Genomic DNA, 26,466 nt, shown 5'->3' with positions numbered 1-26,466 from the left:
GGATTGCGGGCGCGCGAGTTATAGTTATCTGAACTAACTATAACGGTGGAATTTCATTGTTTTTTTTAGAGTGAAATATCCACCTAACTATAACATGTGTGAAACCTATGTTTTTTTAAGTGAATATATATATGTATGTATTTTGTTTTCTCAAACAAACTTTAGCCGCACACAGGAATCCTCCTACTCAATTGATGTTTATTTTAAAACAGAGCAAGGCTGTCAAAACTGACGCGTTTCGGCCAGCTCGTTCTTTGTCACGGTTGGGAGACACTACTTTCACATCCTGTTTTATAGTACTTCCTGTTAAAAACCATCCCATTGCATTCTGGGAGTTGTGGTTTTTATACACATTTCCCTCACAGAGAGAGAACACAGTTCTTATATACAATTGCATTATGTTAGGATCACATAAATTTGCATTGTCCTTGTGTATTTTGTTTTCAATTATACTTATACAATGTGAAGTACATTTGTGCAATTTGCGTTGTGTACATATTATAGGACATTCGTATGTCTTATCATATTGCTAGTATTTGCATGTATTTAGATATGTACACAGTGTAAGACATGTGGTATATTTATGATGATACCGTCCGGATATTGTATCCTTGATCCTTTTGTTACTTGTGAACACATGGTCTAGTACCTGACCGTAGTTCATTTTAGTCACCACGTTTTTGCCCCTTTTAAGGTGTAAGTCACCGGATTAGTGTCCATTCTCTTGTTGCACATAGTTTTAATTGTTAATTTCATCGGCACGCTGTATTACTTGTGATGACTTTTGGTGAGAGGTTACCTACGATGGCTTTTGATGAGAGATTGAATGTTCCTACATATTTGTTGTTTATAGATGAATGTACATTTCCTCATCATTATTAAGGCCTTTGGGAGTCCTTGTATGTAACGTGATGATATATTTCGACTCTAATTGTCTCAACTTTCTTTTTTGGTCCCCTTCGCTTTCATTTGGAGGAATGGTGTCCAGACCTAAATATTCAATTTTTCTCCAATTGTTTTGACATGCTGCTAGATGTTTGGCTGTCGCGTACTTAGTATCTTTATTCTTTACAGCTCTTATGTGCTCCAGAATGTGTTTCTTAAGCATGCAAGTAGTGCTTCCAATATACTTTAATCAACATGCACATTGTATAATGTAAACCACAAACTGAGTTGTACATGTGATTTTATGATTTATTTTGATGATTCCACCTTCTGTGTCTGTTTTTTCTCTTTTGTTTGTGGCAATTTTACAGGCTTTGCAATTGTTGCATTTCTTGAACCCTAGTTGTTGTTGGGCCAGCCAATTCGTTTGTGGTTTTGATTGGAAGTGACTCCGCACGATCCTATCCTTAAGAGAAGCTACTTTTCGGTATGTTACTTGGGGTCCGATACCTATAGTTTGCTCAATATCTTGGTCTGGTGTTAATAGATGCCAATATTTCTGTATGATTTTGATTATTTTCGGATTCTCTTTGCTGTATGTCAGGATTAGCCTAGGTGCTGTTTCTGTTGACACAATTTCTGGGTGATATTCTTTCTCTTGTGCTTTTTCTTTTTCGTTATTGGTCATTAGAATGTCAGTGTATGTTGATTGTTCAACCTTGGTGATACTTTTGTTCAGATCTCTTAGTCTGTATCCCCTGTTCTTCATCCTGATAGCACACTTGCCACTTTGTTGTTTATTGTGTCTTCATCTTTGGAACAATTTCTCACGAATTCTCCATATGGCATGCTTTTAAGAAGTGGCTTGGGGTGGAAACTTGTGGCGTGTAAGATCCTGTTTGTTGCGGTTTTCTTTCTGTATAGCGTGGTGTGTATTTGTCCCTGGTCTATGTATACAGTTGTATCTAGAAAGTTTATTTTTGTTCTACTGGTTGAGCAAGTAAAGGATTAGCCTATTTGATTTTGGTTCAGTTGATGAAAGTAGTTCATGAATTCCTCTTTCTTGCCATTCCAGATCAGAAATAAATCATCAATTTATCTTATTCATAAGGCAATGCATCTATAGAAATTTTTATTGCAGTATCTCCTTTGCAACAAGTCAGATCTTATGTTCTTCACAGATGAAATGTCACATCATTTCTTCCACTGAATTTTTTTATTTTTAGAGTTTTCTATAGCGCGAACCAGACCCAAGGTAGGGTATCAGGACGCTTTACAAAGTGAGCAAGGTGTGAATAGCCTATTTAGTAAAAAACATGGCATACAAAAACCTAGCATACAAAGTAACAACATAGAATAACAGAGTACGGGGGATAAAAGTAGAATAGAGAATTGTTCTGAGCAATAAGAATCAATTCGAGATTGTGCAAGTCTTAGCTTCGAAATATCAGTGGACGGAGAGTGTAGGCAAGTTTGAGGTAGTAAGCTGGTGTGGTGTTTGTGCGGATTTTAGGGAGGAATTTGCTCATCAAGAATAATTTTGCTTCCGTTTTAAAGAGTTCCAAATTCTTGGCGCCGGTCCAGAGAATGTTCTGTTGGAGGTTTTAGCCTTGTTGAACCGCGAGGGTTTCTGGAGTAGATTATCTGCGCTTCTCCAGATAAGGTAAGTTTTTGGGCTTGTTATTATTGGGGGGTGTTGTGGTGGAACGCCTTGTGAGTGATGCAAGCCATCTTTAAGTGAATACGAGCTTCATAGGGTAGCCAGTTGAGTGCCTTCAGCTGTGGTGATATGTGGTCAAATTTAATAGATCCTGTTATGAGTCTTGCTGCGGTGTTGAAACAGGCTTTTAGGGGGGCGGTTGAGATTTTGGGAAGCCCTGAGAGGGTAGAACATCCGTATTCCAGCCTCGATATGACTAAGGACCGAACTGCAGTTTTGAGGTCCGGGTTCTCGATGAATGCCTTCATTTTTCTGAGATAGCTGAGGTGAAAGCAGGCAGTTTTAGCCATTAAGTTGATGTGAGTTTGCATGTTAAGGTACTTATCCAGTGTGATTCCAAGTGATATTGTGGAGTCCACCAACATTGGCGTGTAATTCAGAGCAATGATCATTTTGGTCAATTCCTTCGTTTCCCGGGAGATATTGTAGGGGGAGATTATAAGAAATTCAGTTTTTTTGTGAGTTTAGCTTGAGGAAGTTGGTCGTTAACCATTGGACGGTTTTTTCGAGAGCTAGATTCATTGTCTTTATCTCTTCAATGGAGGTGATCTTAATGTAAAGTTGAGTGTCGTCCGCGTACATGTTGTAGGAGATGTTCGCTTGTTGTAGTAGATCGGTAAGTGGTTCGACATATAAGTTGAATAGCATGAGGGATAGGTTAGAGCCTTGTGGTACTCCTAGTAGATTAGGTGAGGAGAGAGAAATAATCTTGTTGGTCATGTACAATTGCGTTCTGTTTTCCAGAAAGGATTTGAACCATAGAAGGACCCTGCCAGATAAACCCATCCTGTTTTCTAGTCTTCTTAGAAGTTTGTCGTGATTGACCGTATCGAAGGCTGATGAGAGGTCCAGCAGAACTAGTAGGCAGGTTTCATTGCGGTCAAGAGCTAGGAGGGCGTCGTCTACTATGTGCAGGATGGCAATTTCTGTGCTATGGCCAGGTTTGAAACCAGATTGGTGGATGTTCAGTAGATTGAAGTTTGTGATGTGTTGGTTCAGTTGTTGCTGAACACATTTTTCCAAGACCTTTGCTAGCATGGGAATGTTGGTTATTGGTCGAAAGTTGTTGGGGTCGGAGGTGTTAGCTGTCGGTTTTTTTAGGATAAGGGTTACTTGGCCAATTTATCAGGCAGTCCGGTATGTGACCTTGTGTTAGCGAGGCATTGATGATTTTGGTCCAGAGAGGGGAGATGATATGGTAGATGTGGGGTAGGCAAATTGACGGGACGGGGTTATTGAAGTGGTTGTTGAGTTTGGTAGTCGCTAGAATTTTGGTGATGTCATTGAGAAGGTAAAATTTGAAAGTTGACCAGTGAGAGTTATTTTTGGGCAGAGTTAGCTTATGTTGTACCGGGTTAATGGCTTGAATGATCTTTGGGGTGGCTGAGTTGATTGCCGCCGTACTAAGTTCGAGTTGGAGGGAATTCGTTTTTGCTACGAAGAATGAGGAAAATTCTTCACTACTCAGCTGTGAAGTCGATGTTAAGAGTGAGGATTTGGCCAATTTGTTCGATTTGTTGTTTCAGAATTTCGAAGAGTTTTTTGGGTCTATTTTTGGCATTCTCTAGTTCTGATTTGAAGAAGTCTTTATTTGATTGTAGAATACTTTTATTGTATGAGTTTCTGACTTTCCGGAGTAGTTTAAGATGGAGGGGGGAGGGATGTTGCCTCCATTTCCGTTCTGTTGATCTGAGTTTGCGTCCTCCTTCATTCAGGGCTCTGCTGAACCATGGGTTTTTATCTTTGTCCGGAATTCTTTTGAGTTTTGTTGGAGCGGCTTGGTCGAAAACTTTGGTCATCGTGGAGTTATAGTGAGCAGTGAGGTCATTGACGTCTGACATGTTATTGGGTGGGTAGGAGCCTTCTCACAGTGGGAAGGACGGTTGTTCCAGTTGATGATTTTTGTGTCACTTATTCATTGTTTCGGCTTGATTTGTTGCGAGAAAGTTTTCTTGTTAGCGGAGGGAATTTGGATGGTGATAATGTGATGGTCTGACCAGTCACAAGGGGTAATCGAGATCGATTCAATTGTATTTTGTTTAGAGATGAGCCAGTCGAGAGTAGCACCCTTTGTGTGAGTAGACTTTGAGATAGCTTGGATCAGGGAATGGTCTGCAAGGAAGGTTTTGAGGGCGTTAACCTGCTTGTCCAGTGGGTTTTCCCAGTGGGGATTGAAATCGCCCAGGAATATGTCATTGGAATGAGGGGAAGAGTTTGCAGTAATGATTTCCATAAGTTGTTCTGTGAAAATTGCATTTACTGTACATTTTTGATAAACTAACCTTCTGCTTTGTAGGATCTTCATTAGTAGTCATAAAAGCTGAATAATTCCATGCTGCAGAGTATTCTGTATTTATGACCTCAGTGAAGATTCCTTCCAAGCAGAACCAGGATAACAGGTATGTAACCTTTTCTTTTGTATTATAGGATCTTCATTGATAGTTATATATGTTTTAATGAAGATTCCTATGATACAGAAGCAGGACTTGCGGTACATAACCTTTTCAACTCTTTGAACAATCACAAGTCTTAGATATTTAGTCCTGTTTTCCAGTTTGTAACCATTTCCACTTGGATAGTTTAATAGCTTGATACTTGGCTTGTACCCCTTCTAGCCTCAGTAGACATTGAGCCATGATTCCCATACAGTTTGTTCACACACTGCATTGCACATTTCCTGTGCGCGCGTGCGTGCATGCCGAAAAATCTAGGGTTCTCCTTCTTTCCATCTTCAGTGTTCTACTTTCCAGTCATATCCACTGTACCGTCTCTCTCCTACAACTCAGTTTCAGGTGATGTAGCCACTTTCAAATTCATGGCTGTAGCCCATTTAGCTGACACTAATGCAAGGTTAATGAACTTACTGCTCACTTAATCCTTTTTAGGCATGGCATCAGCCCCAGAAAGCGTATCTCAGCTTACAGAAGCACCTCCCACTCTTGTTCTTCAGTAGGAATATCAGTTACTGTCATCCAGTAACTAATTATGACTGGTCACTTCCTAAAGAGGTGTAAAAAGTCTGCCTTACGGACTCCACATCTCTGGTTGGCTGTCAATAGTGAGTGCATCTGTCTCACCCTTGCAGGAAATCAGACTCGCACACACATAAATTTGAACTTTCATACATGTATCGCACACTCACTTGACATGCACAGGAGGTGTCAGTGCTAGGCTCTGAGTTTCACGTAGCAGTGGAATTTTACACAAAGAGGGACCTGTAGACCATACTCTCATAGACACAGAGAAAAAGGTCTGGTCAAGGTATACATCACAAAACCTAGTATGCTGCCACCACCACCACCTTACATGATGCACTCAGTACAGTTATAGTAGTCCACTGTATATATAGGAGCATGCTTAGTGCACCCCTTCTGTGTCATCAGAAACGTCCTGGACAGGCCTCAACCTCTGCACACATGCTAAATTAACATGATGCCAGGGCCAAAATAAAAGTAAGGATGGCAGTTTAAGATGCAGTTGAGAACTCAGGGCAGGAATACATATCTGTGCAACATGCACGGAACATTATAATCCCAACAGGGAACATAAGCAGTTTGAAGTAGAAGAATAACATAACCACAGTGGTAATTGAAAAAAATGTGTTTGGAGGGTCCTTGCAAAAGCAATCTACATAAGTTTACCTAAACAAAGGTAGAGAACACGGAATGGAATGTAAAATTTAAATAGCAAACGTGTGATTTAAAGATGCTTATGGCATTCACTATTCTCATTATTTTGTAATTATTCTGCCTTGCATATATCACAGTATCCTTTTTATTCATTAACAAATTCCATATCAATTTATGCAGAGGGAACTGGATGCCACAGCAACTCTATTGGCTAACCGGCAAGATGAAAGTGAACACTCTCGAAAGAAACTTATTGATCAAAGTCGGGAATTTAAGAAAAATACTCCTGAGGTAAGATGAATTGTTTTGGTGAAAGCAAAGGGTGTTGTGCAACCACTATATTTGTATCTATTGTTCATTTGCATATTAGATCAGTGTGTCTTAACATTTTGACTTCTGTGGACCTCCACTGAATCATTATTGGAATATGGAATCCAGGGACCCTTACTAAGCCATTACTGGAAGCCTGGGACCTCAGCCTAAGCATTATCAATGATTTGAACCTCAAAACAAAAAATATAGACAGAAGCATTCATCAAACAAATACACAGATTTTTAAATACTTTACTTAATTGACCAACAAATATTTTAAAAAGTCACAGTTTTAATTTTAATGAGAAGGTTGAAACCTTTCTAAATTCAATTGAGACCACTTATTGGTCATACTATATAATATGTTTGATGCACTTACACTGCTCCCATGAATCAATCGGAGGATACTAACTCTATTTTTATCCTCCCATTTCAAATTCCTCCACGTTTACAGACTTTTAAAAAAAGATTAAATTTTACATTTTCCTTCTTTATTTATACACACTATATTAATCTGTTAATTTTTAATGTTTAAAACAGTCGGGGACCACCAGGGTTGCCCAGACCACAGGTTAAGAACTACTGTATTAGATCATTTTATTAAATTATATCATCTATCTGTAGCTCTTCATTTAGGTGTTATAAGAAAGTTGCAGTCTATGAGTATTTCTTTTTAGTGTTTGGTGCACTTTAAACCAATAACTGTTTGGCATAAGGCCCTACAAAGCGTAGTACCGCACAAGTAATGTTCAGCTTCAGAACCTCTTGCATAAACTGACTTTTCAACAAAAACTGAGATTTATCTCAAAATGTAGATTTAAGGTTTTCTTAAGACAATCACTTGCAAATCTTGAAAGCCTCCTCTAATAAAGCCTTTCCCAAATTTCACTCACTGGCTAATCCTTTCATATACTCAATTATAAGACCTCTCTGTTCTCCAATATTGGATATTTCATAGATTCACATGCTTGAATCGTTCCCCGTCGTCGAAGTGCGAGCTCCTTGGTACCATAGTAAAGCAGTATATAACACTATCATAGGCTTTAATGGCAATGAACAGTCAGTTTAATAGCTTATCTATTTCCATTTTATAAAAGGACCAAACTTGAACTATAACCAATCGGGCGACAGCACTCACTAGAACAAGAGAGGCTGAGTCCCTCGGATTTTCTACCACACGTCGTGTGTGAAGGGAGTCTTCCTGAGCTCTGCGCAGTATTTTCTTCTATAGAGTCTAGATGTATCCTGAATACTACCATGTCTTATCAGTCCAAGAAATGTCTCTTCAGACCCTGCAAAACCTGCAGAAAGAAAAGGCTGCATGTGGATGACCCACATAAAGACTGCCTTTATTGCCTCTACCCTCAACACCAGGTAAAGGAGTGCAACTTATGTTACACTTTATCCTCCAAGACCTATAAGGACAAGAAGGGGAGACTCCTTCTGTGGCTACAGAAGGCTAAAACTCAGATACCTACCACTTCTGAGGAATACAGTGATACGTCCGTGAGGACACACGAGGTCGAGATTCTCTGACCAGGGGACATCTGAGGAGAGCAGGTAGGCCTTAAAAACTCATCATAAAGAACCTCAGTCAAAGGAGAAATTAAAACCGATATCCACAGAGGCGGCCTCTTCTCAACCCAGCATTCCATCCGGGAAGACAGGGGAACATCTGTATTTCTTGTCTACTGACCCATCAACGGCGAAGCATAAAACTCCTCTCAAAGCCCAGCTTCAGTAACATCACCACTAGTATGGACGACGACGGTCACCACCGTCTCGCCTACAAGACCATTGTTGGTGAAGATAACGGCAGCAGTCGACCTGCCCATCTTGTCGACGAGCATACTGTTATCCACTAAGGCACCATCAATGTCAGCGCTACCGCCAACGATGCTGTCGATAGGATTCCTACCGACACCGAAATTCACTTTGACGACTTCGTTGGCAACATAGTCGCCAGGACCGTCGACGATTATTAAATTTACAAAGGCGACAAAGACAACTCTAATGCCTAAGGTAACCTCTCCTAGCAAGGTTTCACCTCTACCCCCAAGTTGTCTATTAGACATGCAGGAGTCAGACGACGACAGGCCTTTAGGGCCAGCACACATCTCATCAGAACTTGAGGTCAAACACCAGGATAAAGATAACATGGAAGAAGAGGAACAATATTATCAAAGTTATTATGCCCCTCCCAGGAGGCATTATGAGCACTTTAATTATCGTGCTCATCCACAATCCAGGTATGATGAGGTACAGGTTCCCATGCCGCCATTCCCAGGTCTGCAGGCAATGCTGCAAGATTACAGTAAAAGGTTCCTTGAAACCCCTCGGGAGTGACCAGTAGTACCACCTCAATCTACCTCTTCTGCTACTCTAAGACACATTCTTCCACCTATCGCGCCCAGGATGACACAAGCGTCTAATATAGCAGTGCCACCAAAGGATGACCCAACATCATCCGAAGATCAAAGAGAAGGAGAGATCCTAGAACCTCAACTTTCACAGGATGAGTGAGATGATTACCTTATTCCCACTCCATCACTTCCACCAGCACATCCTTCAGATTCTCCCCCAGAGGACATATGAGGCTTTCATAGTTTAATGGACTGGGCGGCAACAAGATTCCGCTGCCCAACTTCCGTTAAACAGTCAAACTGTTTTCTCAATGACCAACAAAGAAAAAGCCAGGAAGTCAGCCCAAGCCATCCCCATCATTGACTATATCTGGGAGGATGGAGTTAAAATAATGAAGAACCCGGCTACAGTGCCACCTTGCATAGATAAAAAGTACGAGACTCCAGAGAATTTCCCCGCTTACTTCACTAGTCATCCTAAGCCAGATTCTGTTATTTCACAACGGAGCAACGTCACTTCAAAAATCCTCCCGCTGTCATCTCTACGCCACCAGACAAAGAAGGCAGGTGATTAGACAACATACAAAAGGTTTTTCGTCTTGTCTGCCATCTCCATTCGAGCAGCCAACTCCCTAGCAATCTTGGGTCGATACGATCAGCAGATGTGGTCCGATATCAGCGGCCTCATCGACCTAGTGCCTGATGACAAAAAGGCTGAAAAACCTTGCATAAGGGTGAGCGCATTTCCCGGAGATTATAAATTGTGCAGTAAACATCACCTCCACTGGCTTTTGTCAACTGGCTGGGCCAGAGATCTTGAGACGCCAAGGTTGAGTTAATGCCACATCCTTTAGACCAGAAGTAAAATCTAAGATCTTAGATATGGCCTACGACGGGGAAATCCTTTTTGGGAAGCATATAGATGATGTGCAATTGAGGATTAAAATCTGCATAGATACGGCTAGGTCCAAGGGCACCCTCCATTTAAAAAAATTACTCTTTTAGGGGTCTCCTAGAAGAGTTTTTGAAACCTACAGTGGAGGTTATCAACACTCCGAGCAATACCGACCCTTCCAATCCCAATACGGACCTGCCTACCAAGTGACCTACCGTCACCTACCGCAGTGGCCTATACCAAACAAGGCCCTCGTCTGAAGCAACTCCCCCATCACCAGGGTTGAGACACCGGTCGTGAACAGTGCCCTAAGCCAGGTGCCACCTACATCTACTTCTTCCAGTCTCGTGGGTGTGAATATTGCCAACTACCTCCCTCCATTGGAGAGAGAATGCCAGCCAAATGGATATTGGACCTGGTTACCTTTGGGCATAGCCTGGAGTTTCTACAGAGACAAACCATTCTCCATGGGAAGCGGACCCCCCTCGTCTTCACTTATTGAGAAAGAAAGCCATCATAATCCATGCCAAGGGAGCAATTGAAAATGTCCCTTCCCAAAATGGAATGGGATTCTACTCCTGTTTTTTCGTTATAAGAAAGAAGACTTGGGAATAGAGATCCATCCTAGATCTCAGGAAGGTAAACAAATTCTTACGCAAGCAATCCTTTCCCATGGTCACTCTTTGACAGCCTGCACCTGCTAAGCAGCAGAGAGTACATGACCTCTTTGCACTTACAGGATGCATATTTCCACTTTCCTATACATCCCAAACACTGCAAATATCTCCAGCACCCTGTATATTCACCAAATGTCTGGCCCCAGTAGCAGCTACTTTTGAAAAACCTAGACGACTGGCTGCTGAAAGCTTCAACACCACAGCAAGCGTCCAAAGCTATGAAAGCTTACCTTCACAGTCTGGGTCTCGCTGTGAATTTTCCCAAATCCTTAATTGTTTCAAGACCGACGATAATGTCTCTAGGAGCCAACCTGGATGCAAAAAAAACCCAAGCCTTTTTCTCGCAGGACAGACCGCAAAAGTTAACTAATTTGGCTCTAATATTTTCAAAAGAAAGTCGGTTTCAGTGCGGCTGTGCTGCTGGGCATGATCTCTTCAGGAATCAACCTGGTCCCGCTGACATCACTGTAGGGGAAGCCATTGTAAGAGGAGCTGCAAGCAGATTTGATCCATTCAGAAGAGTAATTCGAAGACTTGATAAACGTAACCCCGAAGATGGTGGAAGCGTTAGCATGGTGGTCTCAAATACCTCATCTTTCGAAAGGCCTCACGTTTTTTGGCTTTAGTAACTGTCTTCATCAGCACCACAACCTACTCTCTCTTTAGAGGGCTGGGGCGGCCGCTTGCAGGATCTGCAAATCCAAGGGAAGTGGTATCCATTTAAAAATAAAAAAATAAAACAATGCATATCAACCGCTTGGAGCTGAGAGCGATCTTGTTCACCCTACAAGCTTTTCTTCCAAAAATAGTAGGCACCTCGGTGCTGGTACGTACAGACAATATGACCAGCATGTTCTATATCCACCTGCAAGGGAGTACAAGGTTGCTAACACTGTCGCAGGAAGCCCTAGAGCTGTGGAGTTGGCTTACAACACAGCATATCTCTGAAGTCAGAGCACGTGTCCGGAGTAAGGAACATCTTAGCGGTTGCCATGAGTGGGAACTAGATCAATCTGAACTGGACAAAATTCTCACTGTGGGGCAAATCAGCACTGGACTTCTTTGCGAAAGACCAGTACCCCAAATGACGATTCTACGCCAGTTATCGCCCTCTCCCAGGGTTGAGGGGGGATGCTCTTTTGATGAGATTGTCCATGATTTATGTATATGCTTTTACCCCTCTTCCCTCTTATACCGAGGGGTCTCAACAAGATGAAACTGGAGCATTGTCGCTGCTTCCTGATCCCATGCAGAATTGGTTTACGTAGCTTCTCCTTCTGTCCGAGTCCAATCCTATTCGCCTACCGTCAACACAGAAGCTGCTAATGAGGGACAAGGGACAGATCCTACACTCTGAACCACCCTCTCTCCACTTCATGTATCGCTCCTGAATTCTACGATTTCAGAGACTTGGATATCCCTTAGGGCTGTAGAGAGATTCTATCTAAAGCAAGAGAGGAAGCCACAAACAAGACATCCATGGAAAAGATTCCGTTCATAGTGTCAACCATCTAATCTGCATTCATTGGAAGCTTCACCTGAGCAGATTCTGCCTTACCTCCTGTTGCTAGCCAGATCAAGATTGGTACATGCGTCTGTTAAGGTTCACCGTGCTGCAATGTTAGGGTGCCGACGCTCCACACATTCTCTCTTTGTTCCACAACAATAATCAAACAGTTGATGAAGTGGTTGTTCAGAGCTTTCCTCCAGTGCGAGCTCCTCCCCCAGGATTGCATCTCAATGTGGTTCTCTCAACTTATGAAAACCTTCATTTGAACCCATTCATAAAGCAGAACTTGAATTTCCCATGTGGAAGGTCGCTCTACTGTTGTCTCCCACTTTGCTAAAAGAGTCGGGGAGATAGCTGCTATCCCAACACAGGAACATTTCTTGCGTTTTACTGATAGTTATGTGCTTATCAGAACAAACCCAAAATGTATCCCCAAGGTTTCTTTGCAATTTCATCTCAATGAACATATCGTACTACGTACTTTTTCTCCAAATCTGGCACCTTCGGCTGAAAGGTCTATCCATACAGTGGACATTAAACGATGTCTTAAATTCTATCTACATTGTACTAAACAGCTTCTCTCACTTGTGCTTGAAAATTTCTTTGCAATTTCATCTCAATAAACCTATCATACTACGTACTGTTTCCCCCAAATCTGGCATCTTCGGCTGAAAGGTCTATCCATACATTGGACATTAAACGATGTCTTAATTTCTATCTACATCGTACTAAACAGCTTTAACAATCTGATGAAATGTTGATCTCTTATGGACAATCTCAACAAGGTACTGTGGTCATGAAAGCAACCATCGCAAGATGGATTTCTACTACCATTCAGTTTTGCCACTCGAAAGCTGGCAAACCACTCAAGGCGTAGGTGCACTCAACGAGGGTAGTGTCCACTTTGGCTGTTCTGTTTGCAGGCGTCCCGCCAATAAGATATGTCGTGCTGCAATGTGGCAGCCACATGTTCATGCATCCCTACTGCCTGTAATCGGCACAGCGCAGTGATGCAGCTGTAGAACAGGCAATGTTGCGTCATCTGTTCCAATAAGTGGAGCCTCTGTAAGTGTAGGTGATTATTAATATGTCTATTCAGATGCATATGATATTGTTGTATACTGCATGTTTGTTTGATCACATATGGAGTATTTACGCAATGTTTGGACTGATATGTAATAGACTGTTTCCCACCACCCCAAGGCTTACTTATATTACTAAAATGTTTACCTACAATAACTGATTTCTGTTCTGTTCAAGCATGTGTATCTGTGAATAATCCAATACTGGAGAATAAAATGAGCTACTTACCTGTAATTGCTGTTCTCCAGTATTGATATCTTAAATAGATTCACATGCGAACCACCATCCTCCCCTGAGATTCTCCCCTTTTAGATCGGTTGTCATCTTTCCCACTTGTGCTTGAAAATCTGAGGGACTCGGCCTCTCTTGGGAGTATTCTCGAAGGTGCTGTTGCATAATTGGTTACATTTCAAGTTATGTTCCTTTCTTAAAAAGGACATAGGCTATTAAACTGGCTATTCATTGGCATCATAGCCTCGTGATACATACTGATTTTTTTTTTTAGGGTACAGTGGGGAAAGATTCAAGCATGTGCATCTATGAAAGATAAGAACACTGGAGAACTGCAATTACCGTTAAGAAACAAATTCTCTTATCAAACCTGAAGTACCTTCCACTCTTTCCCCTTCAGTCTCAAATTTCTGTAAGACTCGTAGCTCATTGCTTGGCTAAGAAACAGCATCTCAAAAACATCTTGCTACTTTTCTGCATCCAAAAGGGACCCAAGAAACATGTGATGTTTTTAGTAATGTCCCCTAACCTTTTTGTGACGTGAACTTCTGCAGGGGATTATTCCTGCTTGATAAGTTTACAAACCTATGGCTAAAAAAGAAGCTCTAAACGCTAACTGTGGAGTTGGTATCTCTCTTGCTGAGAAGTGCACTCTCATGTTGCGAAGAGATCAGTCTCTGGTGTTCGCCACAGACCGAAGATTGTCTCTATTATAGACTGTTCCCATTTCCGAGTCACATGTGCAGTCGCATGTGCAGTTGCATGTGCAGTATGTTTGTCTGCTTAGAGTGTCTGCCTGACTTTCTAGCTGTGATATGTTCTTTGCTACGGGCCACTTCCAAATGTTCTAAGCTAATCGTGACATTTGATATGCTACTGCCCGTCCCCCATTTGTTGATGTAGAACATTACGGTTTTATTGTCTGTTTGAATTTGCTACATTTTACCCCTGATCTGGCTTGGGAAGTCTTGTAGTGCTAGGAACATTGTTTTTAGTTCCACAAAATTGGTGTGTTTGGTAGAGATCTGTTCGGACCATAACCCTCTTACATTTATTTAGGGTATCCATGTGGGCTGCTCAACCTACCAGTGAGGCTTTTGTGTCAATGATTGCTTGTGGTAATGGAGCTTTGAAAGGTCAAGCCTTGAGTATGTTTCAGGCACTCCACGACCTTAATACAGTTACACCACTAGATCCTTCAAAGTGCCTAACTCCTGTGCCTATTGATTGTGTACCCACACCTATAGGGGTCTCATGTGAAGTTCACATTGGGAATGAGGTGGATACAGGAAGTTAACATCCCTTAAAGTTTTATTACTTTCATCACTGTCAAAGACTGTGACTTCTGGTAGAGGTGAAATTGAGAAAGTATAGTCTCAACCCTCCAAGTTGTAGTGTTAACCATTGCCACCTGTGTGTCGAGGTCAGCTCTCGGAAGGGTTTTTATGGTTTGTGGATTTCTCCTAATTTACTGTAAATGCACTTGTTCACAATGCATAAGATCAAATAGGCCACCTAGTCAGATCTTGTTTTTGTACAAGAAAGTACATTGAGAACACACCTTTATATTTTTTCTTTCTGCTGCACTTTTTCTATAGCTTTCTTCGTCAGCAGCTCCTGGACCTCTTTACATAAGATCTACAGTAGGTCCTTCTTGTAATGCTGATGTTTTGGTGGTTTTTGTTTGAAGTCTATACAGAAGCCATAACAAATGATATTTACAGCCCACTTGTCTGTATAAATGAATTTGCAGTTTTCAATGAAGTCCTTTATTTCCAGTGCAGTGTTGTAAATGGGGAGCAGTGAAGTTCGAGTAACTTAAAACCACCTGAGGCAGATACTCTGGAGTTCAGCCCCTTGGTTTTCCTCTGACTCGAAAAGAGGCTTTAGGATGCTGCTGCTGCCACTGCCAAAGGCCTGGAGATTAGCTGGATCTTGGTTGTTTCTGGATTGGTGAGCCAAACACGTATCGTCCCTAACCTTTCTTTTCTTGGAGGCTGCCTCTTTGGAATCCAGCGCTTGTACACACCTGAGCCAAAGAGCTGGTTTCCTATAAGAAGTTTATCAATGATAGTAGATTGTACCTCAGGCTTAAACCCGTAGATGAGTCTCAACCCCCCAACCCCACCCCCCGAACTCCACGTGCATGTGAGAGATGCTTCAGGGTTCTTCATTATGGCTAGCCAAAATCATGCGGGCGGGCCCTTGTAATGTCTTAGAAAAATCCTAATTTGAATTCGCTGTGGCATATGTACGGGGGGGTGGAGATTGGAGCGCCCAAAAGTTTCCTGCAAAATCTATTTTCCTCAGATTGGACGCTAAAACATTTGGCAATACCCCATAGGTGGCTACTGGTACACATTGAGTCTTAAAAATCGTTAAAATAGCAGGAATTGTTCCCGTTCTTTTAGGCCAGGGAAGACTGAGTACTGAGTTAAAGGCCTTCGAAAACTTATTTTTGTAATATGCCATATGTTCACACCAAGAACCATTGGCAATGAAGACCATCCCCAAATAAGGGAAGGTAACAGTGCAATTTAGTTTTTGGTCACCCACAGAGATAACATTTAAAGGATATTCACTTGGCTCACAAGACATTATAAAGGATTTCTTAAAATTTGTGCATAAATCTAATCCAGTCATGAAATCTGTAAATTCTTGGACTAAAGTGCGCAGAGCATTTGGTGTGCGCCCAATTAAAACCACGTCATCTGCGTATAAAAGCACCGGGTGTATTTTGCCTTTTATTCTGGGGACGTCATTAGTTATTGTAGTCAGTGACATATGTAAGTTATTTATATATATGATAAAAAAGAAGGGGGGCCAGAGCACACCCTTGTCTGACCCCTCTACCTACACTGATGTCATTGGACACTTCTCCCCCACTGCCAATTCTGACACGCGCTTTGAGATCCGTATGAAGATAGGCCAGAAAATGGACAAGAGCCTCGTCCAGACCATATTCTAAAAAGATGGACCATAAACGAGATCTGTTAACAAAATCGAAAGCTGAGGTCGGGTCCATAAAATCTAAGTAAAGTGGCAAGTGCTGTGCAATAGTATACTTCCCTATGATCAGATTAAGATTTAGACATTGCTCTTTTGTGCCAACTTTGCCCCTAAAGCCTAGTTGGCATTGTTCTAAAATATGATTGTCCTCTGACCAAGTTCAAATGTTTGTATATAAAACTGCCTAAAATGTTAAGGGTGTTCTCTATTAGGGAGATCGGTCTATAGCAGCAAGGTTGAGTACGATCACCCTTTTTAAAAATTGGGACAATGGTGCTAGTAGACCATGTCTTCGGCAATGGAGCATTCGTTAGATTATTTAAAAAATATTTAACAGTGGAGCCTAGAAACCTGGTTTGTATTTAATAAGATCGATGGGCAACCCATCTGGACCAGGGGCTTTATTGCCCGCACTCTGACGTATAGCCTCCTCGACCTCATATATTGATATTGGAACTCCAAATAGTACCCGGTTATTGAAGAGATCGGGTTCAAAGGCAGGCGTTTGCTAAATAGCGGAAAAGTGGCTTTGCCAGGTAGCACTCATTTTGCAGCGTAAATCTTTCTGGATTCACTATGCTGTGCATTATTCCGGCATCTAGTGGTTGGGTCTGGAATTGTAGTATTTTTTCTTCTTTTTTTTTTTTCGTGGCCCTGGTGGGCGTCGACATACCACCATTTGGTGTCCTTCGTGACGTCGACGTGCTTCCTCCAGAAGCTCCCACCTTTGGTCGCCATCTTCAGATTATTTTTTCCTCTGTTGGGTCTGGATCGTTGCCGAAGAGTTCCAGAGTTTTGTAAGAGGAATCGAAGAAAATCACATAAAATCGATGAAAATCAAGTTTTCAGCTACACTAGACTACAGGTCAGGTAACCGGAGCGATGAGGAAGAAGGCTTATGACCAAAACCTCGACGTTCGGAGAATGCGCTCCCAGGGGGCTCCCTGAGCACGGGGATGGACAAGACACTGTTCAAATATTGCACCAATGGCCACCACAAGTACGCCCAGAAGGATCAACATCCAGTCTGCAACCTCTGCCTGCTGCTCGACTACAGCAGCGAAGACTGCAACGCGTTTATACCCAAGACCCTCAGAGTAAGAAAGAGGCAGAGAAGGGCAAACCACAACATGCAGGGGCAGGGTCCACCTCCATCGCTCCAAGACTTGGGTCTCTCCAGTGGAGAGGAGGACAACAACGCCAAAGGATCGGAGGAATGCATGGTCGTCTAGGAGGTAAGGGAGTCGTCGACCCCTAAACACTTGAGCGACACTCGAAAGGGTGAAGCTAAAGCCCCGAGCGACACTCGTAGAAGTGTAGCTAAGTCCTCGAAGGGAGCTCTGCTGCCGTAACACTCGATGAAAGCAACCGCTACCAGGGACAGTCAGCCGAGCGGATCCTTCGAAAAGGACTCCCAATCATAGAAAGTCCTCGAAAAACAAAGATCGTCGAAGATTGCCCTCAAATAGGACACCTCGGCGCAGAGGAAAGAAAAGGCGGCATCGTCATCGACGGCCCCGAAGAGAAGCACCCAAAACACTCGACACCGAACATGCCGCCGAGATGGAGAGAAAGAAGAGGAGGCTCGAGGCCGAAATGACGAGCATCCTGTAGCGGAAAAAGGACTTCGAGAAGATGAGCCAATACACCATCCCGCCGAAACCCGTGCTCGAAGCCGAAGGGGATGATGAGGACGCGGAACTGCCGAAAACGCCCAAACCAGTCAAGGAACTTGGAGACGAATACTACTATTTCGAGAGAAAAGGCGACGAAGATCTGCAATCCTACCGGGACTCGACGTCCTCAGAGGCACAAGACCTGGAATGGCAAGATCTAGATCCCGAATCGCAGGAAGAAGGGGTAGACACTTACCCTTGGAGGCCCTCGCCGCCAGACGACACAGGGGTCTACAACATGGTCGTACAGAAGGCTGCACAGACTTATGGAGTGAAAATGGAGGAGGAGAAGCCCAAGGCATGTTTCCTCCTGGAGACTCTACTGCCTCAACAAACTAGGAGCCAATTCCTGCCCATGCTCCCTGTATGCAAAGCTGTGACCCCTCGAACTGAGAAGAAGTACAAACGTTCTTCAAAGGACCCTGCATGCATCCAAGGGTCAGTGCCAGCCGACTCCATAATTGGAGCTACGGCTAGGAAGAGGGCCAATGTACCCACTAATGCCGGACCACCTCCAGACAAGGAAAGTAGGAGAATGGATCTCACAGGGAGAAAGGTGGAGAGAAATGCGGCTATACATTGGCGCATCGAAAATGCCCTGATCAACAGGCACGCATACCAGCACTGGGAGGAAGTGGGGCAGCTGCTAAAGCATCTACCAGACTGGTACCAACAAAGAGCAGCTCACCTGGTAGAAGAAGGGAAGAACATGGCTAACACATGCCTAAAATCGGCATTGGATGCTGCAGAAACATCGAGCAGGCTAAGGATGATAGGAGTGGCCTAGAGAAGACACGCATGGCTCAGAATTTCGGGATTCAAGCCAGAGGTGCAAAGTAACATCCTAAATACACCTTTTAATGGAGAGCAGCTGTTCGGCATGCCAGTTGACGACAAGTTGACGCAGCTCAAGAAGGACAATGAAACCGCAAGGTCCATGGGAGCGTTGCAGTTCAGAGGAATGAGAAGAGGCACATCCACGAGAAGGCCGGGTGGTAGAGGAGGCAACGTGCCTACCACATCGCACCAAACGTTCCAGCAAGGCTACCAAGGTAACCGCCAAGTCCAGCAGCAGCAGAACTGGCAGTACCAGCCCCGGGGACAGTTGTTTCGAGGGCGTGGAAACGGAAGAGGACAAACACGAAGAGGAGGCCAGCAGCCCTCAACCAAGTGACTCCACCATGGAACATAGTACCTCAAGCAGTACCTCGAACACTCAACATCGGTAGGGGGAAGAATAAGAGACTTAATCAAGGAATGGAGGAAGGTCACATCGGTCAAATGGATACTAAACATCGTACAATACGGATACTGTATAGAGTTAGAAAAACAGCCTCCAAACAGAAAACCAAGAAGCAAGGCACACTCAGCAAAGGAGCTCTCGCTCTGGCAGCTAGAGGCGCAAGAACTGCTCAGCAGGGAGGCAATAGAGGTGGTACCGCAAAACCAAAGGAGCAAAGGGGTTTATTCAACTTAATTCCTGGTGTCAAAGGTGGACGCAACACTAAGACCTATCCTAGGTCTAAGGTTCCTGAACAAATTCATAAGAACTCAAAGGTTCAAGATGACTTCCCTACAAGAGGTAATACCAAAAATACAGCATGGGGACTTCATGGCTACTATAGATTTAAAGGACGCATACTTGCATATCCCCATCAAACACAAGCGCCTGCTAAGGTTTGTGATCAACCAAAGCCACTACTAGTTCATAGTACTGGCATTCGGCCTGAAATCCGCACCAAGAGTGTTTACAAAATGCCTAGCAGCTGTCGCTGCACACATGCATAGGCAGGGAATACACGTATATCCCTATCTTGACGACTGGCTCGTAAACGCAAGTTCTTACAGACCATGCAAACTACACATCCAGCAGGTCATGCTAACACTGACAAGACTGGGTTTCTCGATCCATTGCGAGAAATCGTCAACAGAACCAGAACAAATCAAGATATTCTTAGGGGCAGAGATAGACACCATACAGGCCAAAGTGTTCCCCAGCAGGACGAGATCATTGGTGATACTGAAGGAAACACGTCATTACCGCAAGGGGCAAGTTCTTACTGTGAAGATGGTGAGCAAGCTGATGGGAATGATGGCATCATGCATTCACCTAGTCCAAAACATTCGACTACAGACGAGGCCATTCCAGGAATGTATACAGTAGCAATGGTCACAGGCAACTGGGAGTTGGGAAGATCTGGTGGTTTTCACACACGCAGTGCACCAGCAAATAACGTGGTGGAACAAACAAAACATTTCAGAGGGGAAACCATTCACACAACCAACAGTGACCATCACGACCGACGCCTCCCAGCTGGCGTGGGGCGCGCACATGAACAAGCTCAAGGTGAGGGGGCTATGGTCGCAACAGGATGCGGTGAAGCACATCAATTACCTGGAACTAAAACCAGTGTTTCTAGCCTTAAAAGCATTTCAGAAGGAGCTGTACGGAAACAGGGTGTTGATCCAAACAGACAACACCACTACCATGTTCTACATCAGCAAACATGGAGGAACACAGTCAGTAGCGCTATCAAGGCTAGCACAGGACATATGGACATGGGCCATCCCACTGAGGATAGACCTACTAGCGATACATCTCCTAGGGAAGGGCAACGTGGAAGCAGACAGACTCAGCAGGCAGACGTCAGCATCCCACGAACGGGAGATCAACCAACAGGAATTACAGAAAGTATTCCGGAAGTGGGGTACACCGCAAATCGACCTATTTGCAACACACCAAAATGCAAAATTCCAACTCTTCGCATCCAGACAACCAGACCATCGGTCACACGGGAATGCGCTATGGATAAGTTGGTCAAAGACATTTGCATACGCTTTCCCCCCGATACCACTGATACACAGGGTACTCAGCAAATGCAGGATCAGCAGCATGTCACTGATACTAATATCACCTCGGTGGGCCAGACAGTCATAGTTTTCACGAATAGTGGAGATGGCGCAGGCACCAGTACACAGATTCCCAAGACGAAGGGACCTGTTAACAATGCAGAACGGAAGTGTGCTACACCCAGAGCCATGGCTCCTGAGGACCTAGAAATTGCACACCTCAAACTACCGGCGAGCACAATGGCAGTGCTCAGGGAGGCAAGAAGGCCTACCTCAAGGAAATACTATGTAGCAAAGTGGAAAAGATTCTCAGAGAAACTGCATAGAAAGATCACAAGGGAGTCAACAGTACTAAAATACTTAACATATCTACTGCAAAGTAAACTCAGCTACACATCCCTAAGGGTACACTTAGCGGCGATTGTGGCTTACACAAGAGGAGAAACGGGGAAAAGTTTCTTCACCTCCAAAGTAGTGAAAAGATTTCTGGAAGGAGCGAAGAGGATCGCACCTCCAAACAGAATGCCAGCACCGGCATGGAACCTCAACGTAGTGCTGACTCAAGTGATGAAGGCACCGTTTGAACCGATGCACAAGGCTACACTGCACAAGCTCACGCTAAAGACTGCCTTCTTAGTGGCTATCGCATCGCTACGAAGAGTAAGTGAGTTGCAGGCGCTAACACTTCCAAGAGCCCTACCTGCAGATACAGTGATAGGATTGCAATGAGAATAGACCCACACTTCATCCCAAAAAGTGGTGTCTCGGTTCCACATCAACCAGACAATCCAAATACCTAGTTTTTTCCCAAAAACCAACCACAAGCACAGAGAGAGCGCTGCACACACTGGACGCCAGGAGGGTTGTGATGCGCTATATAGAAAAAACAAAGGAGTGCAGAAAGACAAAGCAACTTTGTTTCCTTTGCATGCAGTTTTTTGGGATGACCAGTTACCAAAAATACCATTGCACGATGGATTGCACAAACCATACAACTATGCCACAAACAAGCTGGGCAACTGTTACAAGGAGCAGCTCATGCTCACTCAACAAGGAAGAAAGCAGCAACAATTGCGTTTCTGGCCAACATACCAATTCAAGACAAGCTGCAATATGGTCTTCAGTGCACACGTTCACTAAGCACTACTGTGTGAATATCCAAATGAACAAAGACGCGCAAGTGGGACAGAGGGTCTTACAACACATATTCAGTAACCAGTTCTCATCTTCCAACCAGCCACCACAATAAGGACAAACCACTACAAAGTCTATGCACAGCATAGTGAATCCAGAAAGATTCACGCTGCAAAATATATAGTTTCTTACCTGTCTGTGTAGTTTTGCAGCTTGAAGACTTTCTGGATTCACTAGCGAACCCACCCTCCTCCAGAAAGATGAGACCGGAGGAAAGGGATTAAAAATGAACAAGACTTTAGAAAATAAGAGGGAAAACAAGAATAACACAAGACAAGATAAAAAGAATCTGAAGATGACGACCAAAGGTGTGAGCTTCCGGAGGAAGTACGTCGACGTCACGAAGGACACCAAATGGTGGTATGTCGACGCCCACCTGGGCCACGAAAAAAAAAATAGATAAAAAATACTACAAATCCGGACCCAACCACTAGATGGCGGAATATTGCACAGCATAGTGAATCCAGAAAGTCTTAAAGCTGCAAAACTACACCGACAGGTAAGAAACTATACGTTATATTGCAGCTAAAGGGAGTTAATGGTTGCCCCATTGATCTAAACTCTTTAATGACAGTCCAAAATAAATTCCCATTGTTTTGACTAGCGGCATTAATGAGTGCATCCTAGTGCTCATGTATTAACTGTTCCTTCCTATTAGCAACAGCCCTCTTATATGTCAACCTTGAGGACTTGACCAGTTCGTTACACCAGGGATTTTGAGATGGGGCTTTGCGTAGCAACCTGTTGGCAATAGAGCACTCCTGATTGAACCATCTAGGTTCACGCTGTACTGTAGAAATGGGTTTGGACAGCAGCGATTTTATGGCTCTGCAAAGTTCAGTGAAGGCAGTAGTAGCCTCAGGGTGTGGATCCAGGGCCGCAAGACAGATATTAATGAGATTCATGTTACCCTTAACCATTGAACCGAATATGTCGGCGTTGTTAACCCCTTGCCATACCAGTCTGAGGTTATCTGTAGATGGTAATAGATCCCTGGCACCACATTCAATCTGTGGCATTGGAACTGGAGACACTTGTAATGTTATTTGTATTGGATTGTGGTCCCCAAAGGTTGTTGCCATAATCTTGGCTTTAAGCAGGCTAGCTTCTAAAACGGGAGAGACAAAAACATAATCAATTATCGATGAGCAGCGCTCCCTCTAAATGTCAGTTCAGGGGGGCATTGTCTTTTGTAATTGCATCAATATCCATAACATTGACTAAGTTATGGATATTCAGATAGTCCATTATCTCTCTACCCCTATTACATATTTCTCCACTGCTATGTGGGTGTTTGCTTACCCGTGATTGAGATAACTTAACATTAAAATCACCCCCTAGGCAGATTCCCGCTGGCTTAAGAGTCTTTGGATTTTTCAGTAGGTTCTCTATCTCGACTTCCAATGTCCTTTTTGTTCTCTCTTGACGTTACATACATCGAAAGTCCTATGCTTTACTTGAACCTTCTCCTTAGAGGGTGTCTGTCCCTCCTTCCCTTTCTACACTCGATTTTCCTCAGAAGTCGAGGCGACGCCTTTCGGCCTAGCCTTACTGGTTAGTTTTAATTTCTCTGTAGGATGAGAAGTGCTTTGTGCTCCTGTCTGTTAGGTGCCGAGGGCTTCGCTTTAAGTGACTCTAGCATATTGCGCAAGAAACCATGCTTAGGCATATGTCAGAATGTCTTTTCTTTCGGCAAATCAGGTTTGTTATGGGTATGTGGCACTGTGGACTTCCAACATGAGTTCTACAAGGTTGAAAAGACACTGTTAAGACCCTAAGTCTTGGTGCTCTCCCTGGGCTTCATGCGCCTCTACCTCATTGTCGTTGGAGAAACACATCTCCATTGATGGGGTACCCGTATTTTGTTTCACAGTTTCCAATGTTTTCTCCATCTGCCCACCATGTCTGTGTTCGCCCAATGTGCTTGAAGGATCTTGTGCCTGTGGACTAGGGTTTTGGTTTAAAATAGGAGCACGTAACACAGTCCTCCGACTTCTGGTCTCCAGGCAAGCAGAACATTCAGACTGGATAAAGATATGTTCGAGGCATATGAGCTGTACATCACATACTGTGCATAGATCACCATCTGGTGTTGGGCCCCGATGTTTGCACTTTGTTGTTGTCCTGGAAAGTCTTTGGAAGTCACGGGATAGTTGGCTCCTCCTTTGGACAAAAGTGCAAATGGGTATCGACTCTATCGTCAGATTATTTTTTTCTGTCATCGGGCTCGGATGTGTTCATCGTGCTCCAGTTCGGTGTCGTTACCGATCTTTTCGACGCAGCGGGTCGTAAGTACTGACGTCGACCCCCTCCTCACCCCCCCCTTCCCAAAAAGGCTTCGGTCACATCTTTACCTTCGGGCCTAGGTGCACACCGGGACAAAACTTCTCACGCCCGCCTTTGGGCAGGCAAAGAAGCCAATACAAAAGCCTTCAGGCCACTCTGGATTGAGTCAGCCTGCCGTCGGTGCAGAAACTCCATCCCCGGCACCGAAAAAGAAACTAATGCCTTCCTCCGCGCCAACGCCTACCTCCGCATCGACGCCTTAGGCGCCGAGATCCATTGGCACAAACACCCCGGCTCCGAAAAACTCTTTGGGACCGAGCAAACACCCGGCTCCAAAAACCTCGGTTTCTCAGCCTTCGGAGCACAGACCTACGTATCCGAAAAGACCACCGGAACCGAAAAAACTGTATCAAAACCACTATCGGAATCGAAGAAAATTCCAGATTCCAGGCCTTAAGAGCACAAAACCGCTCCAAAACCCCTGACACACAAATTGGACTCCAAAAAGTCAGCACTGAAAGAGCACACGTCAGTGGAGGAGGTTTTTCAACTGGATCCGACCCAAAAAACACTTCAAAAAGACCCTAAAACAGGTCAACTCATACTTAGCCCTTCAAAGAAATGGAAAATGGACAAACCTATACCAGCTCCACTTCCTTTGAAAAAGAGAGACATTGCTACTTCTCCCTTAAGGATTCCTTCACCTCTCTCCCTGCCCCCTCCACACCACTCTCCTATCCCATATTCACCTCCCTCACTATCTTCTCCACCTCCAGATGATGATGACACATCTGACGACATGGGGGATGATCACCCTTTAGGGGAACCCAGTCCTCCTGGTGCCTCAAAAGATCCATGGGAGGATTATGACACACCAGATGTCCCAGACACACCTCAGGACGGCATCTACCCATCTAGGCCATTCCATCCTGAGGACACTATAGTGTTCACTTAACTTATACATAGGGCAGCAGAATATCACGGGGTAAACCTACATACAGACCCTATAGAGGAAAATTTCCTCATGGACACCTTTGAACTATCCCAAAGATCCAGTGCCATTCTCCCCATGTTAAAAGGGGTAATCAAACACGCCCTTGAAGTGTTTAAGGGTCCTGTAAGGGCCAGAGTCATTAACCCCAGGGTAGAAAAAAAATACAAAGCTGCCCCATCTGTCCTTTTTATGTTAAAGGGCAAATACCCTTATATTACTTAGTGGTCTCCCAACGCCAGGAAAAGGGCCAATTCGCAAACCACAGGAGATGCCCCACCTCCTGATTAAGAATCAAAACTGCTGGACGCGTCGGGTAAAAGAACAACGTCCCAAGCAGCTAACATGTGGAGGATTGCCAACACACAGGCTTTGCTCGCAAGATATGATAGGGCACACTGCGACGAGCTAGGGACCCTACTACAACACCTTCCAGATCAATACAAGACACGAGCTAATGATCTCATCCAGGAAGGGAAGGTCATAACGAATACCTCCATTCTTTGTTCTCTCGATGCTGCAGACACAGCATCCCGGGCTATTAACACCAGCGTCCTTTTATGCAGACATGCAGGGCTACGCAGTTCCGGCTTAAAGCCGGAGGTCCAAACCACTATATTATACCAACCATTTGATCAAGAACACCTGTTTGGACCCAATGTAGATTCATCTTTAGAAAAGATGAAAAAGGACACCGACACTGCCAAATCAATGGGAGCCTTGCAATTACATCCTCCCAGAAGTTCTTTTCGTCGCTCCTCTTACAGAGGCGCCTCTAGAGGTTTTTCCACCGAAAACCCCTCCACTTCATACAAGAGTCCAACACAGACCTCATCTAATAGAGGCTATTACAGAGGAGGCTACAGGGGCAATAACAATAAGGGTAGAGGCAAAACTAGCAACACTCGTACCGCCTCCACCCCTAAACAATGACTTCCCTCTACTCCCCCCGGACTACTCTACTGCGGTCGGGGGGATTACTATAGTTTCAACCTATCTGGAACAACATTACCATAGACAGGTGAGTGAGACAAATCATCCAATCCGGTTACTGCCTGGAGCCCACTTCCACTCCCCCACACATTCCACCCAGACAGTGTCCGATGTCGGCAGAACACTTAACGCTTCTAAAACAGGAGGTACTTTCCCTCCTAC

At 44.0% G+C, this 26,466-nt stretch overlaps 1 protein-coding gene across 3 annotated transcripts in view; it reads left to right on the top strand.

Moving 5' to 3' along the window:
- The window catches only part of CUX1 (cut like homeobox 1), a 1,097,219-nt gene that overhangs the window by 119,094 nt on the left and 951,659 nt on the right, over window positions 1-26,466 (top strand). For all 3 annotated transcript variants that reach the window (XM_085649842.1, XM_085649843.1, XM_085649841.1), the window contains exon 2: window positions 6,415-6,525. In XM_085649842.1, the coding sequence (XP_085505968.1) occupies window positions 6,415-6,525 (111 nt within the window). The remainder of the gene's footprint in view (window positions 1-6,414; window positions 6,526-26,466) is intronic.

The sequence above is a fragment of the Triturus cristatus genome, chromosome 3_2, assembly GCF_964204655.1.
Source record: "Triturus cristatus chromosome 3_2, aTriCri1.1, whole genome shotgun sequence".
Lineage (NCBI taxonomy): Eukaryota > Metazoa > Chordata > Amphibia > Caudata > Salamandridae > Triturus > Triturus cristatus.
This window is presented reverse-complemented; position numbering and strand designations above follow the sequence as displayed.